The sequence below is a fragment of the Colias philodice genome, chromosome 6 (assembly GCF_061535455.1).
Source record: "Colias philodice isolate Cphi_HAF_F1 chromosome 6, ilColPhil1 Martin Lab GWU primary, whole genome shotgun sequence".
NCBI lineage: Eukaryota > Metazoa > Arthropoda > Insecta > Lepidoptera > Pieridae > Colias > Colias philodice.
Window position 1 is genome coordinate 6,851,337 of NC_143091.1, and position 20,603 is coordinate 6,871,939.

Sequence of the window (20,603 nt, forward strand, 5' to 3'; positions counted from 1 at the left end):
TTCCTGAGAACATTTACTATGGTGGTGTTTATTTTTTTTACACCATATGAAAGTAGAGATTTCAATGAATAAAAGGCACCCCAAGTTTTTGAAAAAAGCTGATATTTTGACGGGTGACTTTTCGATTGAAAATTAGGTTGTTTTTTTGGTATTAATTCAAAATAAGGCGAAAAAATAAATATTTTCAATCAAATAAATTACAGTGTATTTGGGACATAATAAAGTAAGTTTCCACCAAATTTCGTAGAAAAAAAATAAATTTTGAAGTAGATAGAAATAAAAGACCAAAAACTTGGTTTTTTGAATTTTTCACCTAAATTTTTAGGTTATGTGAAAAAAATGTGAGCACAAAAGTTGTAGAACTTTTAATTACCTACAACTTTGCCATTGAACTTTTTTCTATAGGACTTGTAGTTTTGTCGGAAATCGAGAGAAACCATTTTTTTCTCTTAAAAGCTCCCCCCTCCCGCTTCCCGAACTCGGATTGACCGTAATTTATTTTTCCTTACATTTTTATCATATTCCCCTCCTTTTCTAATGGGTTTCATCCGACTGCGATTTTTTTTTGTTTCAAAAATTATCTACTCTAGTCTATGATTGAGCATAAATTTTACGAATTCGAACATGTTAACAAAGAATTAGTTTTTTTTTAATAAATATTATAAAACAATAGTAAATATAATCAAATAATAAAACAAATATGTATCATCACTAATTTTAGTTTACATTTTTCAGTAGCTTGTAACTATGATCATGAATATTATTACCTACATTTAAACGTATTTTATTGTTGTCAACTCGTCACTTAGTAGGCGATAAAAAATATTATTATCATTACCTAGCATGACTTAAAATAAATCATTTTTTTTAGATATAGTTTCAACTTTATTTATAGCCATATTATCCAAGGGTTGGAATTTGAAGTTTTATTTTCCTCTGTAGATTTCGATGATTCGGTCTTGATCAACGTATTCAAAGATATGTGGGGCGTCCATTAATATTCCAACAGTACCAGCTGTCGTCACTAAGAAAAATATGTAGAGCTGAAGTCTATCGATCACCATTGCGACGTATTTCCAATCTTCTCGAGTCTAAAATAAATAATGAAAATTAAACAACCTATTACTACATTTCCTGTAAGTTTTGCACGCCTCATAAGCGAAGCGTTGAGGTGGGTACTACTGTCACTTCGCGCAAAACATCTGATTTTTCAAACTTAAAATGTCTTTATGTATCATACATTGCACTTGTAACACCTTGGCCACGGACACCGGCGGCGCGACCGACGGCGCGACGGGCGGCGCGGCAATTCGCGCGGCGCGGTAAGCATGCCACGGGCAGTTGCGTTCGCCGCCGCGACCAGTGTAGACGAGGAGACGAGATGGCTTTATCAAAGTTAGCTCGACGTTGTTTGGAGAGTAGCAGCTTTTTTGCTCAAGATTTAATGTTTGGAAGATATAGTGGAGTACACGAATTAAATAGAAATCGTGTTACAGACGGAGAATTCCACCAAAAATATGAAAAATATAGGCATGATGAAAAATTATGTTGCGGGTGGCTAGACTTCCAAATAGCTGGTCTAGCTAGAATTTCTGCAATAAAAGCTTCCGTCTCCATTTTCGCGAAAAAAAAAACAAACTATTTTAAATTAAGTTCGCTCCGGGAGTAGTCGCCGCGTCTGCCGCTCGACTCCGTGGCCTGCGCCGTAATAACTCATACATTTGTTTCGATCGCTAGTCGTGCCGCGCGATTCGCTCGGGGAAATTCGCCGGTCGTCTCGCTGGTCGCCGCTGCGCGTGGCATGCCCAGTACATTTCCATACATTTGATTCATTCGCAAGACGCGCCGCCAGTCGCGCCGCGCGAATTTTCGCTATAGCGAATTGTCCGTGGCCAGCACGTAAGATAATACATACAAACACATATTAAGAAAAAACACTATTTTTAACGTTCATGATATTTTTGATGTCATTTTTGTTTTTAGACAAACTAGCCCTAAGCTAGATTTAAACTAGTATGTAAGACAACAGCTAAGCAGCCTTTTTCCATTGTACATCAAAATATTCAAGGCTTGGCTAGCAAATTATTAGAAATAGAATTATTTTTAAATCATAATAGAATTAAAATATTTTGTGTAACAGAACATTGGCTTAAACAATGTCAGTTGTTAATAAATATTGATAATTATAAATTAAAAAGTATATACTTTAGGACAAATGCTATTCATGGAGGTTCTCTTATTTTTGTACACAATAGTTTAAAATGCAAGGAACGAACTGACATTGTTAGGCCTTTGACACACTAGACGGAAACTCCGTCGCCGAACTTCCGCGGCGGTCAATCCGTTCTATACGGTACCAGCCACACTGAATATTCAGTGGCAGATCATCAGTCGGCTAACTAGTAACTGCCCTTATACGGTGTGGTCGTCACTGCGAGTTATCCGCTGAATGTGGCGCGATGCATACAAATACCTGTAATGCAACGTTGCCGATCTTACGCTGACGGAAGATCGGTGCGCGGACGACCGATCAGACGCGAGCGAGTGACGGTCCGCTCGGAACGCGGGATCATCCGCGACGGAACGACCGATCTTCCGCGTAGTGTGCCCGTTATTTGTATTTTATATGCAATAACATGTATTGGCGTTCCGCCGCGGAAGTTCGGCGACGGAGTTTCCGTCTAGTGTGGCAAAGGCCTTAGCCTTTCTGTAGAACGCACCATTGAACTGTCCTGTGTTGAGCTTGAGCGTTACATTATTGTTTGCGTATACAGACCTCCTTCCAGTGACTATAATTTGTTTGAGACAGTCATGGAAGAAATATTAAAGCGTTTAGGCAGGAGTAAAAAGAAGGTAATAGTATGTGGTGATTTTAATATTGATTTACTTTCACACACACAAACGGCAACACGAATAGTTAATTTGTTTCATTCATTTAATCTGTATAAACTTTTTGATGAGCCGACACGAATAACACCTACTTCTGCAACTTGTATTGATAATATATACTGTGATTGCAAATGTTTAGAAAAATATATTCTCAACACGCTAACTTCGGATCACTGTGGCCAGAAAGTAGTTTTTGAATGGGATTGCATACCTACATTTAAAAGAATTAATGTTAGGCCTATAACTAGAAAAGGCATTCATACATTTAGAAATAATAAAGATAATAAACTGCCTGACCTGAATAATCAATCCTTTCATAAAAATCCTTGTGAAATGTTTACAAATCTTTTTAAGTTCATTCATAGTGAATATGAAAAAATATTTAAAATTAAATCTTTAACTATTACCAAGGATTTACCATTCAGCCAATGGGCAACTCCTAGTATACACAGATGCAGGAACGTTCTTTACGAGTTATATGGTATGAAACAATATAACAAAGACTTGTCATTTCTTAGTTATGTTAGAAATTATTCAAAAACATTTAAAAAAGTTTGTTTCACTGCCAAGAGTTTGTATATCAGAGACAAAATACGCAACTCTGACAATAAAGTTAAAACGGTTTGGACAATTATTAATGGTGAATTGGGCAAAATCCGATCAAACGATAGTACCATAAAACTTGTCAACTCTGGTAGGGTCATTGACAAAAGTGCTGATGTTGCGCTTGCTTTTGAAGATTTCTTTAGTAGTGTCCCTGCTAGTTTAACTAAGAATTTAAATTCGTCTTCAGCGCTTGCAGAGTCTTTATTGAGGGATAACGTTGCTGAGTGTAACAAATTATTTGAATTGCAACACGTGACTGCTGATGAAATTGTTAAAACTTTTAAAACATTAAATTTAAAAAAAACATGTGATCTCTGGGGTATGTCTGTAAATTTAGTAAATAACATCATAGAAAACATTGCCAATCAACTAGCGTTTATATTTAATCAGTGTTGCGACTGTGGTATATTCCCTGATTTACTAAAGTTTAGCAAAGTTATTCCTTTATTTAAAAGTGGTGACCAAGAAGACAGTAATAACTATAGGCCAATTTCCATATTACCAACTTTGAGCAAAGTCTTCGAGAAACTAATTTTAAACCAATTAAATAGTCATTTTGCATCAAATGGTTTACTGCACGCCAAACAGTATGGTTTCACAAAGGGGCGCTCTACCACTGATGCCGGAGTAGCTCTTTTGTCACATATATACAAAGCATGGGAAAATTCAAAGAATGCTTTGGGGATATTCTGCGACCTTTCTAAGGCTTTCGACTGTGTAGAACATTCCACTCTATTACGGAAACTAAATTTTTATGGTATCAAAGGTTTAGCTCAGGATCTCATAGCTTCATATCTTCAGAACAGGGTACAAACCGTTGTCGTTAATGGAGAGAAATCTCGCGGTGCGCCGATTAACATTGGTGTTCCGCAGGGATCTATCTTAGGACCGTTTTTGTTCTTAGTGTATATTAATGACCTACCTTATTATTTGCAGGATATGTGTGAAATAGTACTGTTTGCAGATGACACCTCATTAATTTTTAATGTGGATAGACATGACACAAATGTTGACGAAGTAAACTCTGCTCTTTTACGCATATCCAATTGGTTTAATGCTAATAATTTACTATTAAATACAAAAAAAAAACAAATTGTGTAGAATTTATCCTCCCAAATGTAAAAAAGGTGAAAAGGAATATTATTTTAAACGGGGAGGTATTATACCCTGTGGAATCGACTGTTTTTCTTGGTTTGACATTAGATGAGAAGCTTCAATGGGGGGCCCATGTTACCACCACCGCTGCTAAGCTCAGCTCAGCTGCATATGCAGTTAGAAGAATAAGGCATCTCACCGATGAAGAAACGGCTAGATTGGTTTACTTTAGCTACTTTCATAGCATAATGTCCTATGGAATTCTGCTATGGGGCAGGGCTGCAGATATAGAAACTATATTTATATTACAGAAAAGAGCCATACGCTCTGTATATAATTTGCGTGCTCGAGACTCACTAAGAGATCTCTTTAAGAATACTGGTATCCTTACTGTACCGTCGCAGTATATATTTAATAATATTTTATATGTACATAATAACGCTTACTTACACACAAAAGTAGGAGATAGACATTGTTATGACACAAGAAACAGAAATAAAATTGAAATGCCATTTTTCCGGCTAGCTAAAGTTAAAAATTCATTTATGGGCCAAGGTATACGCTTTTACAACAGAATTCCTCATAATATTAAAGAGTTTAGTAGTTCTAAATTTAAATCTTATATAAAAAATGTACTTGTCAAGAGAGCCTATTACAGTATTAAGGAATATATGGAAGATAAAAACCCATGGAGGGTTGTCGCGTGAAAACCACAGGACAGTTCTTTGGCATATTATGATAATATATTATGATATTACTTAGGTAATTTGTAAAATTGTAAATCTGACATGATTAAAAAGAGCAACTATGGAGTTTCTTGCCGATTCTTCTCCGTAGATACTGCTTTCCGAATCGGTGGTAAATGTTAAAAATATGTACTTAATGACGTTTCAAAAGTGCTTCTAGAAGAAGTCTAATTGAATAAATAAATGTTTGAGTTTGAGTTTGAGTTTGAGTTTGTTATTTAAACTAGTTAAAAAACAGTTTAAAAAAGTTCTGTCTTGGACGTCCGTGTGTCTGTATGTGCGGATCCTTTTTCTTGTTAACACGATAGCGACCGAAATACTTTACTAATCGAGTCTTTTTTTTTCTCTTACGCTTGAGTATGCTCAGGAATAGAACCCTTTCATTTTTCAGGGTCTGATTCGATGTGGTTTAATTGTTATTAAATAAACAAAAATAATAATTAATAAATATTTATTAAAAAAAAATTATGAGGCGTGCACTTTTGGATTTTCCAAATTATTTTTTTATATTCAACGGTATTTCGTTACCTGGATGTAAAGGTCTTCGTTTCGTAAGTGTTCTGCGATGAATTCAACAGCCTCAGTCGCTTTAGCCGCTTCAGGTGATAATAGTAATGAATCAGAGCTCTCCGACTCCCGTCTCTCTCCAAGTCCAAGGCCGCCGAGAGCGCCAAGCCCACCGAGGGCTCCAACCTCTCCCCCTCCACCAGCAGCTCGACTTATCTTGCAATTTGGGTGATGTAAATCTGATAACTCCATTGCTTCCATTTTACTTTGCTTCGCTCCGATGGCGCTGTTGATAATTAAATACGAGTTTGTACTTTTTCATATACTTTTTATACGCGCTATTTGTATTTTAAAATATACCTAGAATGCAATGATGGAGAACTGCCTACTGTGGATAAAAAAACTATTGATAACGTTTAAGTACGCATTATAATAGTAATATTTTAAGTAGAAATTTACTCTTTTACACGGTAGATATATTTAATTTATAACAAACCTTATATGTTTTGGTAAATCATGAGGAGCAGCAGCGTGCGGTGGTGCGCCCATTCCAGGCATTTCCATCATCCATCTGAGTCGCGTCTTACGGGGTCGTCGCATTATTAAAAGAGTCGGTAAATAGTTGAGGAAGACGCTGCGTATCCAAAGAGGCATTCTGCAAGGTTTATATTTTTTTGTAACTGAAATGTACATAATATATTTTTATGTCGTACAACAACATACTTTGAATGATGTTTACCTGTGCGTTCTTGGGCCTCGGAAATTCCAGTTAATAATAATTACAGTGACGAGAATACTCACAGTATTCATAATAAATGTAAACAACAAATATTTGGCAATAAGTGGAAGCACTAGAGACGTCGGTGGAAGAATCTTTGACACAAGCAATAGGAACACAACCAACGATAGAAGAATACTGATACCCAGGGTTACCTAAAACAAAAGAAGGTGGTAAATAAACATATTATAGTTATTTAGGTACATTGTATTAAAACGAAAAGCTTTAAATTTATACCAACCTTTTCTCCGGCTTCAGCAGGCAGGTAAAATACAAGAACGCAGAGGAATGAGATTAGCACAGTTGGCAAAATTAAATTAACGGTATAAAATAGAGTTTTCCTTCTTATGATTATGTAAAAGGTAATATCGGTTTCCGTTGGATGGTTGCCTTCATAAATATTCAAATAAGCGGGTACTTCTATTATATCCCAGGTTCCAGATTTCCAGTAATCAGAAAGATCGACAAAGTTTTTATTGTTGTATAGTGCAAGAGATACTTGGTCACCATTGAAAGTCCAAGAGCCAAATTTCATAATGCATGTTTGTTGGTCAAATGGAAAATAGGTAACATCAATTGTACATGAGCTCTGCAAAAAAATTGTTTATTTATTTGTATAGGTATTCCATAAATTAAAATCTTATTCAAAACTTTTTCATGCGTAATAATTTTTTGATGAAATTTGGTGATGATATGGAAATATCGAATTATATAAGTATAGCAGCTTTATATGGAAGCTAATGATTACCTGATAAATAGCCGGTGGTACCCAAAGAACTTCTCCATTTGGATAAATTAGCACGTTGGATTTATAACGCACTTCATAGTTGCCATCGGCGCTAAAAAATGAAATAATTTTGTAAATATTTAATTAAATGTAAACATTTACACTACATTGATTTACTGTACTATACTTTAGATTTTAAAAGAATGAAGGCAGTGCATTACAAAACTTAACAGTGGCAGTACATTACTAAACCATGACATAATATTATGTTGTTAAATTATTATGTTAGAATATTTGTAACACTTACTTGTTGAAAAGTACTATATCCGGTTTCCAAACTTTATCAGGGGGTAATCGAAGTACTCCGATGCCACCATAATCAGCCTCATCCCACATTAATTGGTAGTCCATCCATACTAAACGCAGCCATACATTTGATTTCATGATTTGATTTTTCTCGTTCTGTAAAAAATATCAATTATAATTATTCAATAAATTATAATATGTATCTATTCTTATCTTAACGTTGCGATCGTGATGTTCGGATGTCGTCATAATTAGCTTTTTAAATTTCAACAGGAAGAAGGACCAGTTTCAAACTTGAATGATGTGGGATGCAATATTTTTTTACTTACAACATTAATGAGTTGAACAAAGGCAAGGCCAAAGCGAACGTCTACTTTTTGCGTCATGTTCTGGACAGGTCGGATGAGTTTGTTGTACCCGCGAAAAAGATCGCGGACCAACCGCTCCTCGTCCTCCGAACACCATCCTGTAAAATTACAATTCATAATTATTCTATTAGTAGGTAATTGTATGCACTATGCACTTTGATTAAAAAAAAAAAACTTCAGACTGGAAACAATCTTATGCTCATAAATAAACATTGCTTTGACTTTTGTTATTTACCAAACATTATCTTATTGCACGCCTCATAAGCGAAGCGTTGAGGTGGGTACTACTGTCACTTCGCGCAAAACATCTGATTTTTCAAACTTAAAATGTCTTTATGTATCATACATTGCACTTGTAAGATAATACATACACACTACATATTAAGAAAAAACACTATTTTTAACATTCATGATATTTTTGATGTCATTTTTGTTATTTAAACTAGTTAAAAAACAGTTTAAAAAAGTTCTGTCTTGGACGTCCGTGTGTCTGTATGTGCGGAGGATTTTCTTGTTAACACGATAGCGACCGAAATATGTACTTTACTAATCGAGTCTTTTTTTTTCTCTTACGCTTGAGTATGCTCAGGAATAAAACCCTTTCATTTTTCAGGGTCTGATTCGATGTGGTTTAATTGTTATTAAATAAACAAAAATAATAATTAATAAATAATTATTAAAAAAAAATATGAGGCGTGCACTTTTGGATTTTCTAAACTATTTAATCTAACTTTGGAAGTTATTGTAATTCTTGTCAATAGATTATCACATAATTGAATGAATACCTAGATTGGTATCATCAGTGGTAGTTGCCACTGAATAAGTTAAAGAAGACGAAGAAGTTATCTATACACATTTTAAATATATACTATAAAATGAAGGAAGAATTTATGTGGGTCACAACTCGCAATGTTTTAAAAATTCACACCATTTGATGCTGCAGCCACGGCAGATCAATAGGGAGCAAAACGTAAGATTAAGTAGTGTACATAGATCAATTCATGTTCAATTCAAGGACTAAAAGACAATGAGTTCTTTAAATATTGAAAAAGTGAAAGTGCTAATTATACAAAGTAAGTATTTCGTAAAATTTGGTGTTCTGTTATTAAGATTTAATATTGTTATGGACTGCAATATAATTATTTATGTTTGTAGGATTTTTATATGCTAATTATTTAAAACACAGTTTAATAATCATAAATCAAGCATATAATCAGAACCTACAATGTACATATTACCTACTCTTATTCTAATTTTTCCGTTTCACATTTCAATATTGGTGTTCAATTTCATGAAATCAATGTTTATTAGGAAGAGGATACTTTATATTTAGGATTTCATTTCATACATCAAAAATAATATATGTAGTAACATATGTAAGTACCTGTATAAAGTGCGGCTAAGAGAGCTAACGCGAGCAAGGGGGCACGCGAGCCCGCCAACATGGCGCTGGCCACTGCCGCACGCGGCCGCGCCGCGCCCCTTGGCGGCGTGCGCCGGCCTGCCGCACGCCGGCGCCGCACATCTTTCATCTAACTCGCTTAATACCATTGATTCTCAACAAATTTTGTATTATAATCATAAAGGACGTGCCGCAGAATCTGTGATTTTACAAAGAGATGCACGATAGATGTTTTGTTTGACGTGTATTCAGCAAAAGGATTTTAGGTTCTCCTATGTACTTAATTAGTAATTACGAATTCATTAAACTGTAAAAAATGTTTAACAAATAGCTGCACCACTGCTTAAGGAAAATTTCAAAACCACTGAACTAAATAAATAGTGGAATAGGTTAAGTAAGTAGGTAACATATAGGTAAATAGCCTCCGACTCGCGTTTGAAGTTGTAGGGAATAAGGATATAGTGGTAATGTTTAGGTGCACATACTTATGGTTTAAATGTAAATAATAAATATATTTATTAAAAAAAAATATTTTTGGATTAGTTGTGCCAACATCCAAAAACAAGTAGATAATATTGCACGCCTCATAAGCGAAGCATTGAGGTGGGTACTACTGACACTTCGCGCAAAACATCTGATTTTTCAAACTTAAAATGTCTTTATGTATCATACATTGCACTTGTAAGATAATACATACACACACATATTAAGAAAAAACACTATTTTTAACATTCATGATATTTTTGATGTCATTTTTGTTATTTAAACTAGTTAAAAACAGTTTAAAAAAGTTCTGTCTTGGACGTCCGTGTGTCTGTATGTGCGGAGGATTTTCTTGTTAACACGATAGCGACCGAAATACTTTACTAATCGAGTCTTTTGCACGCCTCATAAGCCCCGTCCGATTAGGGCCCTTCTGGCCTCCTCCACTCAAGCGACAGCTCAAGCCGAGGTTCGTGGTCCCCGTCAAGGGGGGACGCCCTTGTGCATGTCGCTACCAGGGTGAACCTTCAGTTCACCCCCGCGGCCGCGTTAAAATGTAGAAGCCCTTCTGGCTAACATTGAGAGACACCACACAAAAAAAAAAAAAAAAAAAAGCCTCATAAGCGAAGCGTTGAGGTGGGTACTACTGTCACTTCGCGCAAAACATCTGATTTTTCAAACTTAAAATGTCTTTATGTATCATACATTGCACTTGTAAGATAATACATACACACACATATTAAGAAAAAACACTATTTTTAACGTTCATGATATTTTTGATGTCATTTTTGTTATTTAAACTAGTTAAAAAACAGTTTAAAAAAGTTCTGTCTTGGACGTCCGTGTGTCTGTATGTGCGGATCCTTTTTCTTGTTAACACGATAGCGACCGAAATACTTTACTAATCGAGTCTTTTTTTTTCTCTTACGCTTGAGTATGCTCAGGAATAGAACCCTTTCATTTTTCAGGGTCTGATTCGATGTGGTTTAATTGTTATTAAATAAACAAAAATAATAATTAATAAATATTTATTAAAAAAAATTATGAGGCGTGCACTTTTGGATTTTCCAAATTATTTTTTTCTCTTACGCTTGAGTATGCTCAGGAATAGAACCCTTTCATTTTTCAGGGTCTGATTCGATGTGGTTTAATTGTTATTAAATAAACAAAAATAATAATTAATAAATAATTATTAAAAAAAATTATGAGGCGTGCACTTTTGGATTTTCCGAACTATTTATCCTATAATGTTGCTAGGAGCTTGTATAGGATAGAGAACCGAAATGTCGAATCTAACCTACGAAATATTTTAAGGAATTTATTAATTCTTTATTAAAAACTCGCTGTTTTTTTTCATACATATGTCTATACATATGTAGCGAAAAAAAAATGCACCGTAGTATTATGTCTATACATAATACATTTTATTTTTACCCGGACCACGAAAATAGGAAGGGACCCAATTCATTTGTTGGATTTTGACTTATGAGCTTTGGTTGTAATCATCAGAATAGGTAATAATTCTTCAGTCGGGTTTTTGGATTTCATGATATGTATTAAGTAGTGCTCTGCATATATTACATCAGTGTGTTTCTCATTTTGTCCTGGGTATTTTTTGCCATGTAGGTCGAAAATCGAAGCAAATATTCAATATTTATATTACAATTTACAAATAGTTACTGCATTTTTTTTTCAGGATAAATTAAGGTTAAAGTGCTGTCTTACTACAGTAGGTTACCTAATTTATATCTATTCAGATTCGTAATTTCATGATAATAACTAAAGAGTATAAAAATAAAAGAAATTTGTAATTATCTTTGCAATGTAATGGAAATTAACTTTGCAATGTACTATTTAGAAGTATTTTAATTTGTCTCGTACCTACTTACCAACTACTGAGTTACTGACCTACCGTATGAGCTTTCTCTCTATATCTATGTCTAGATATTATTGCCTGTTTTAATAGCTTATTTTTGGTCTGATAAACAGAAGTAGAAACAAATTTAAAATATGTAGATCTATGGAAACATAAGTAGATATTTGTTGTTAATCATAAACAGTTTTTGTTTTTAAAACTCCCCGTCGCGGTCGTATTTCAACTACCAAATAAATCTAGTTATATGTAACTTAGGTATGCTATTGTACAATATAAGTAAACAATCTTAAGCTGCCTTATATAATGATATTATGCTTAATCGCATAATGGGTTGGCATGTTAATTAACTATAATCTGTGTAATAGAGATTATCGGAGAACTATTTATTTATCTGTTTATTCTTGAACAGAAGACGAGTGACTACTGACTGGTATATATAGTAATTTAATAAAAAAATGAGATAATTGAATTATTCATAGTTATGTGAATTTACATATCAATAACTTAATTATCTTTGATCTTTTTTATGTAATAAGTATTTAAGCACATATTTGAATTATGCTAATATCTGTGCTGAGAATGTTGTAATTTTCCTTGTTGTTAGAGTTGTTTTAGCCCTGCAGTAATATCTGTTGTTGGTTCAGAAGTAAGACGACGCGCATGTGCGGTTATCCCTAGGGAACGCATCGATTGTCTTCAGCTACTCAGGCTGTTCCCAGGCGTTTCGGAAATATGTAGGTCAGGGCTATTCATTTCGACATTCTTTGTTATTAAATTATAACCCAAAGCCAACAGGAATCTGATTAAGGTTTTAATATGATTGAAATAATACACGTTTTGTTTCGTTCGTTTATATTTAATAAACAAAGTGCAATTCAGAGTATTAACCCTAACAATTGAACAATTTATGGAGACAAACGACGTCCCAACATCGCCGAGGAAACCGCACATTACTTATCTATCCTATAGTTTCATATACGATAGCAAAATAATGCGCGGATTTTCTTAACAGTTTGATACACAACTGTGATGATCGTATTAGTTGTCGACAACAAGAAACATAAGGATGATGGGAAAACATCTGCACGTATTCATATTCGTTTCGCAACTTCCAAAGAAACGTCTATGGATTCTGCAGTTGTTATCTCCGACCGGGAAAACATACGAGGAGCTCTGCGAGGATACAGCATTCAATCGATGAGTGTATCCGAGCAGCTCCTATCATCATTAACGTTTTCCCCTTCGGTAGATGAAAATGTTTTCCAAACAAAGCATTTAAAATGACGGCAGGTATAACATTTGGATAATAAGTAATATCTAATAAAAATAAAAATTCGAAAGCGTTTACTATGAATAACCATATTTCTAAAGTTGTCTTTTTGATTGTGTATATTACAAATAATAGGTAAATCCTCGTAATTCGGTAGTATCTTGGAATGCTCGGATACGATGCATGAATGTAAACAATTGCAACGGAACAGGTTTCGATGTCGTGGACATGATGGTAATAACTTTACATAATATTATTATGACCAAAACTTCAAAAAGTTAACATTACTTACGATTGTATCGAAAAAATTACGTTACGTAGGTACAAACGTGATATTATCATGTATTGTAATTGTATAACATTGTTTCGAAAGACCGAGTACGATTTTAATAAAATAATAATTTCATTAACTACAATTTTAACGAGCGTTTTAAGCTATAGCTTTGGATATTTATTTATAACAATATCGTCCCGTTCACAACGAGGCATATCACAACCTGTACCAATTGAAACAACATTGTTTGTAAAGTTCTATACTAGCTACTGACACAAATACGTTCGAAAATAAAGTTAGGGACCATAACCACGATTCACGGAATCGAATAAGGAAAAACAAAGGGCTTATTTTGTCTGCCCAATCACTATACTGTACATAGGATCAAGGAAGATCTAACAATGTAATAAATTTTAAACGTGACCGACCATAAAAAGGTATGAAGGAAGACATTTTTGTGCTACAATTTCGGTAACGATCACAGTCACAAATTGTGATCTCCTGTAATGGCGACTATTCTAGCGTGGATCACTAAAAGCCTGGTCGTCGCTGTATCGGCACCAGATATGTTAATTACTGCCACGAAATCGATTCAGTCGATTGCTTAGAAACCATTCTTATTATATTATTATTGGAAGGGTGGGTATTGGTGTGATGATTTCTCATGAAAATATCATCATGCTGAAACAACAAAACAAGTTGTTCGAATGTTCCGAGAGTCAAAGCTGAAGGCATCGAAGGACTGATTTCAAGATTAAAGAAGAAGATTATGAACAGGCAGTATAAGTAGGTATTTATGCGTAGGGATGGCAGTCAGCGGTTACTTATGTCTACAGGGGGCGCGGGCGGCAAAGCAGGCGGCGGCAACTTCAGCGCCGCGGCATCGGCGCCCGCACCAATTCGCACATCACAACTTAACAAATATTCGCGGTATCACAGAACGTTACGCATGCGCAGACGCAGGCGGGCGGGTCGCTACGACACCATGATGTGTGGTGCGGACAGTAGCACGGCTAGCGTGGCGATGATTGTGAACAGGGTAAAGATAATAAGGCACAGTCTGTCCACGACCATGGCGGCAAATTTCCAGTCGCGCGAAATGTCCGCATCTTCGTCGTCTTTGCGCATCTAGAACAAAATATTTGTTGAGGTCATATATTTTTTGAAAGTTAATGTTAATTCAAAAATATGTATGTCATTACCTGGTCTGTGATGACTCGAAGCTCTTTAAGAATTAGGGAGAGCTCGTAGTCTACACCGAAACAGCTGTGTGTAGTTAGACCTGCGCCGTTTTCCTCTCCGCTCCTAGAACAGACACATGGTTATAACCATCTATATGATGTGAAAAAGTAATGTTCAAAAACTAGAGATTGGTCCAAGGATCGTAGGGTACTACGGGACTTATGCTGACAAATGACATAGAAAAAAACCCAAGACCCGAATTACTGAAGAAATGAAGTTGATTTATCTAATGAGAGACGTAATGTTTTATAGCTGTTAGGGCCGGGTAAACTGCGGAACGTTCGAGGCTGGGGTTTAAAAACCGTGCTATTTACGGCGAGTAGTGTTCGTGTAGATCGTCGAGGGACCTGTAGTATCGGCAGCAGGGTGGCTGCTGCGCATGAGCATGCCGGAAATCATCGTCGATGTCGAGCACGTTAGCAAGGAGTGATTTTGAGGAACGCTCGCGAAGTTCCAAATCCGGTGGAGGAGGCGCGCGCGCTGGTGGCGGCGTCACTGCCGAGCCGGGCCGGGACATGCGCAGTATCCACGGCAGCCAGTACAGGAACACGCAGCGAATCTGTGACATTAATTAAATGTTTCAATCAACATATTATCTAATACTTGTGACATGTATATTTCTTACCAAATTGAAATGAATAATATCAAACTAACCCAATCACTCATTTCATGTGTGTCGGCGTGTCGATGATGGTAGTTCAAAATAAGTATAGTAGAAACAACCGAAGAAGCCACCATGAACATGATACAGTTGAAGTACGTGCCGAGCAGGGGTACTGCATCTGATGTGGCTGGCATCGTCTCCGCAACCATGTTCAAAAACACCGTCAGAGATAGCAGGATCGTCACACCTATGTGAATTAATTGTTATTTATTTTTTTTAGATCAATAAGTTTCTTGAGAGTGATTTCGATTGAAATAGACCTACCTAATGATAGTTTTTCTCCTGAATCTGGCGGTAAAGTGAATCCCAGTAGAGCCATAGAGGCAATTAGCACGCACGGTACAATTAAATTGAAAAAGTAGTAAAGCGTTTTCCGCCGGATCACTACTGCGAATGTTATGTCAATGTACGGTTCTGGACAGCAGTTGTAGTAGATCTCGTTTCGCTTGCCTGGTACACCTGATGAAATCCATGTATTTAATTAGAAATATTTAAGAAAATCGTGAACCGTGAAGTAAAATTATCTTCATAAATCTATACGTACCAATAAGCTCCCATTCTCCGTTTGTTACAAAACTGCTTATATCTCCACCAGCTTCATCTTGTAGTTGGAGATCCAGCTGCAAAATATTATTTTTGTATAAGAATTACCTGTGATTTTGCATTGTCAATAAGATTCAAAACATTATACATACTTGGTACCCATCGTACGTCCAGCTCCCAAACTTCATCTCACATCTTTGATCATCAAATGGGAACCAAGTGATATCAATTTTGCAAGTACTCTTAAAAATACCAGGCGGCACGTAGAGGCATGACCCATTATTCCGTACTACTACGTTGGTCGGATATGTGCTGTCGAAACCTTCATCGGCACTGTTTAAACAAGCAATTGTAAGTTTAAATGATGAACTTGCGATTAATTAATTGTATGGATTTATTACAGTACCTATTGTACATAAGGACGTCTGGTTTCCATAATCTGTGTGGCGGCACTCGTAAATCTTTAACCCCACCGAAGTCAGAAGTATTCCACCTCAAGTTCATATCATTCCATTCCTAAAAAGATATTTTATGTGTCCGTTACAAACTAGTTCTACATAAATTTAACTTTTTTTCCAAATGAATTCACGACTTCACGTGTATTTGATTAAACATTTATCTTTGTATCAAAATCCATTTCACAAGATCATATTATACCGAACTACTTACCAATTTTAGCCAGATGTTTGTTATTAAAAGCTGGTTCTTTTCGTCCTGTAAGTAAAACAGTTATTGCATAATTCAGAAATTAGCATATTCTATTCCTTTAGTGGCAGTTGCAACAGTTGCGTTTCGGATCGCTGGCCACAAGGTTTGTTGGTAATTGCAATGAACTAACAGCAGGCCATTAATTGTTCTTCAGTTTAATACATAAAGTCAATTTATACCCTTCATATTATTTTCTCGTTATTGAAACGGATAAGGTAGCTTGAGAAACATCTTATGATGAAGGTTGTATCGGGTTATAGATTACCTATAATAAAGATAATAATCGCCTAATTGATATGAGATTTTCAGCTCTATTAGAACAAAATAACAACATACTGTTACTTAACCACGATAAATATTGTATTGCACTTCTGTTTATGTTTGTCAGTGAGTATGTATTATTAGACAGTTTTATTAATTGAATCTGGTAGTAAAATGCGTTTATTTACATATCAATAGATAATTTTACGAGTTTTAGTGTAATCAGATTTGCATTAATGCTAATAACGGGTAAAAATTAATCTATAAATCTACTATGATTACTTGATGCGAAACAGTTGGAGCTAGTCTATCGATGAGGTGCACATACCACATCAATGATTTGCATGAGTGTGAGGCCGAAGGATAGTTGGAGCGGATCGCTCTCGTTGACCACCGGCCGCTCCAGAACGTTATAGTGGTCCAACAGATGATGCAGCAGCCGCTTCTCGTGGTACCCACCGAGGACCCCTAGTTACACTTTACTATCAATATGCGTTTGTTTTCATTATCCAATTTATAAGCTCTTAAAATGTAATTTTTCTATTTTTTTGATTAGTGATATGTTCTAATATTTAATCTAGAGTTTTTAACATTGAGAAGGGATGGTTGATCTTAAGGTGCCTTAATGATCATAAAAATTTTTTAAAGTATAAAGAAAACATCTTTTCAATAAAGTAATTCCAACATTAACTACAGGCTAGTTGACTTCAGGTTTATGACATAAATTAAATCTATCTTAATAGCAATCTGTCAAAATTCAAATTTGGAAATTGTGTCACATAAACATTAATCAAAGATTTATGGTTTTTATTTTTTTCCGTAGATTAAGTATGCTGATGTAATAATTAGGTATTAATTTGGTACGAAAGCTCTTAAGCTTTCAAATATATAATTTAATTTAAAATTACTCAATTTAATATTATTAATAAGGCATTGAATTTATAACATGAATCAAGCATCCGAATTCCGATCCCTATGATGGTTTTATGTTGTAAAACGATCAATGATTATTTTTCACGTCATAGAGACAGTTAGTTATTAATTATTATTATTAGACAAAATGTATACAGATAAAAATAGTGGCACCAGTGAATACATGTATTGTTTCAGTTGTATAATAAAAATGATTGACCATTACATGTCACTTAAGTCTATACGATGTAATCTATAACGATTATACATCATGTAGAATCAACGTAGGGCTTTTTGCAATACCCGATTAACACAAATGAAAGGAAATGACACCAATCAGGTCGTATTCATCATTTATCAACCTGTCATTTACATCTTATAATATCAATTATATATTTAAAAAGGGGAAACGTTATATATTTGAATATTCAAGAAAAATACCAAATTGAGGGTAGTTTAAAAGCCGCGAATGGAATCTTTACATTAGTAACAGGTTTATATCACACGTTTTTAATAAATATTCTTTGAATTTCTTGCAATCTAACATCATTTGATTATGATTACGATTAGATTCAGTCGTCTTTTATTAAAAGATGGAAGTTAGTGATATCAATAATTAATATGTCATATCAAAGCCGTGTTAAATGGCACGCATAAATTGGACAAATATTATACAATCATACTTTAGCTTGTGTATAACTGTAAAGCCTTCGTAACATTACATCATTTTGGTATTTTAAGGTGTGGTTTGTATTTGACTAATAATGTCCTATAATGTCCTATAATAATATACTACACTATACTCAATGCAGAGCCATATTTAGGAGAGTAGAATCGATCAAAAAAATTATTTAAGAACACTGTAATATAATTTAAATTGGAATCTTATTTTAATCTAAAATTTAATTTCAATTATACATATTGATGACTAATAGCAAATCAATCTTAGTGTCCATATATTCTTTGTCCAGTAAAGTTGGATCGCCCTATTACATATTTGAACCATGCTCCCATGGCCAGCTTTATTTCTGCGGCGATGGTTTAAGCTGTATGCTAATAGGTACATTTTGTTTATTACGAATACATTGCAGTAATCACTTGCCAGGACACACATTTGCCACGTTTCTTATTAGGTACGTGAAGCACTCTTAACAAAGCCGAATTTAAGTGTATTTTTATTGATAAAAAAGAAGAGCGGGTGATTGATTATGAGATATATATTTTGATTGACTAGCTCTACAAATACAATAATTTCGATAACCTGGTTGTAAGCCAAGGAAAAGGAGCGAGGTTAACGTCTTGAGTTCTAACAAAAGATGAACGGTGCTGACTTGGTGAAGTAATTTTTTAAGGTTATTTATTTGCAGGATACTAGGTATACAGTATTTCTTTGTTTATAGGTAATGAGTTTGGTGATATGGTGAGAGTCATGTTAAGTGGAGGGGATGTGTCGGCTCAGTGCTCACCCATCGGCCAGAGCAGGCCCAGCAGAAGCAGCAGGCCCGCGGGCGCCGCCAGCTGCGAGCGGCGCGGCCGGAGGGCCATGTCAGCGCCGCAAGCCCGCGCCGCGCGCCGCCGCGCCGCCGCGCCGCGCCATCCTTCCGATCCGCGACACCCGCGACACCGGCCCCGGCCCCTGCACCGCACTCCCACCCCTTGCACGAGTCCTAATCAGCTTAAACTTAATCCTCCTGTGGCTTTCATAAATTAAACTATTTACGACCGACGGCCACGTGTGCCGGCCGATCGAGCATCGCCGGCAACCGCCGATGGGTCTGTCAGTTATGTTGTGTTTTTGAGCATTGTTGTTCAGCGGAGTGCGGCCGACCGTGGGGCAGCGGAGCCGCCGGTGTGCGGACTGGCGGAGTCGCTGAGGGCCGCTGCGCCGTCGCGCCGCCGCCCATTCAAGCGCGCGCCTCGCTCCCGCTCCCGACCCGCCGTCGCACACCGACACCCGAGTTTCCAGAGTCCCGTACCACTCCTACAGACACTTTAATTATGCTAATTTTTGAGCCTGTGCAATTTTTAATGACACAAATGTTAAATTTATCGAAAGTCTATTGATCAAGTGATATTTAAGTAATTAGATGTAATATGAGAGACCAAACTGTAGACATGTATCGTAGATTGAGTTTAACGATACGCTGAAACTAATTTTGGTCATGTTCCAATGGGTGAATTATATAATATCGCAAATAAAAATTAGAATGCAATCACAACTCGGATATCAAGATAAATTAAATCAAGATTGAGTGATTGTAAAATACGTGAATTATGGAGTCAAAATGAGTCCTGTAATTGTAATATTTTACATGTGAAGCCAGGTCAAGAACGAGGCGAGCTCTCGAATTCTAACGATTCCAATTTGGAGTGTAGGATTTTGTGGTTGTGTTGAGGAGAGGATGCGGGTTGCGGGGATGCTGCGCGCTCACGATCAATGAGGGACACCGATCTAGCCCCCACCCCGCACCCGCGCTCCACCCTGCCTCCCCATACTGCATCCTAGCATCACTACGAATCGTTGACTTCACTAATTTTCTCATTGACTTTTAAAATATCAGTTGTTAAATCTTTTGTTTGAGGGTATTAAACTATGTGAATAGAACGACATATTTTGCTCGTGTCATGATTTTTGTGTTTGCACAGCCTCCCAGCTTAAACAAAGACAGTGTCTACATGACTAGAGACTATCGAAATCGTAGGTATTTGTACTCAATAAGAGCTAGAAAAATAAACCGCTATCGAGTCTCTTCTTTTGGTATTTTAGTTATTTTTAATTTAATAATTTACTTACACGTTTAAATCATATGATTATAATTATCGATTTCCTAACACTGAGAGTAAATTATCGAGGTATTAGACAAAGACTTCAAAAGACTGTACCCAATATCGTAAGTCCTTACTGAGCGTACTGTCATAGAGCACTTATTTTATAGTGTGCATAAA

The 20,603-nt window shown here is 35.8% G+C and overlaps 2 protein-coding genes across 3 annotated transcripts; both read right to left on the reverse strand.

Annotated features, from left to right (window-relative positions):
• Nucleotides 1-600: 600 nt before the first annotated feature.
• nAChRbeta1 (nicotinic acetylcholine receptor beta1) lies at nucleotides 601-9,467 on the reverse strand. Its single transcript, XM_089696471.1, has 9 exons — nucleotides 9,407-9,467; nucleotides 7,984-8,120; nucleotides 7,656-7,810; nucleotides 7,370-7,460; nucleotides 6,863-7,210; nucleotides 6,583-6,776; nucleotides 6,340-6,498; nucleotides 5,865-6,129; nucleotides 601-1,091 (listed from the first exon to the last, which is right to left on the reverse strand). Exons 1-9 carry the CDS (start codon nucleotides 9,465-9,467, stop codon nucleotides 927-929), a joined length of 1,575 nt encoding a protein of 524 aa, XP_089552597.1. The 3' UTR covers nucleotides 601-926.
• Nucleotides 9,468-12,618: 3,151 nt separating this feature from the next.
• On the reverse strand, nucleotides 12,619-19,203 carry nAChRalpha7 (nicotinic Acetylcholine Receptor alpha7). Of its 2 annotated transcripts, none has more exons than XM_089696473.1 (11): nucleotides 19,124-19,203; nucleotides 17,074-17,213; nucleotides 16,446-16,490; nucleotides 16,183-16,292; nucleotides 15,929-16,109; nucleotides 15,778-15,853; nucleotides 15,498-15,692; nucleotides 15,224-15,420; nucleotides 14,917-15,128; nucleotides 14,530-14,632; nucleotides 12,619-14,455 (listed from the first exon to the last, which is right to left on the reverse strand). In XM_089696473.1, exons 1-11 carry the CDS (start codon nucleotides 19,200-19,202, stop codon nucleotides 14,303-14,305), a joined length of 1,491 nt encoding a protein of 496 aa, XP_089552599.1. In that variant the 5' UTR covers nucleotide 19,203; the 3' UTR covers nucleotides 12,619-14,302. The 2 variants fall into 2 exon arrangements, with proteins under 2 accessions (XP_089552599.1, XP_089552598.1); XM_089696472.1 differs by having other exon boundaries at nucleotides 14,884-15,128.
• Nucleotides 19,204-20,603: the final 1,400 nt, after the last annotated feature.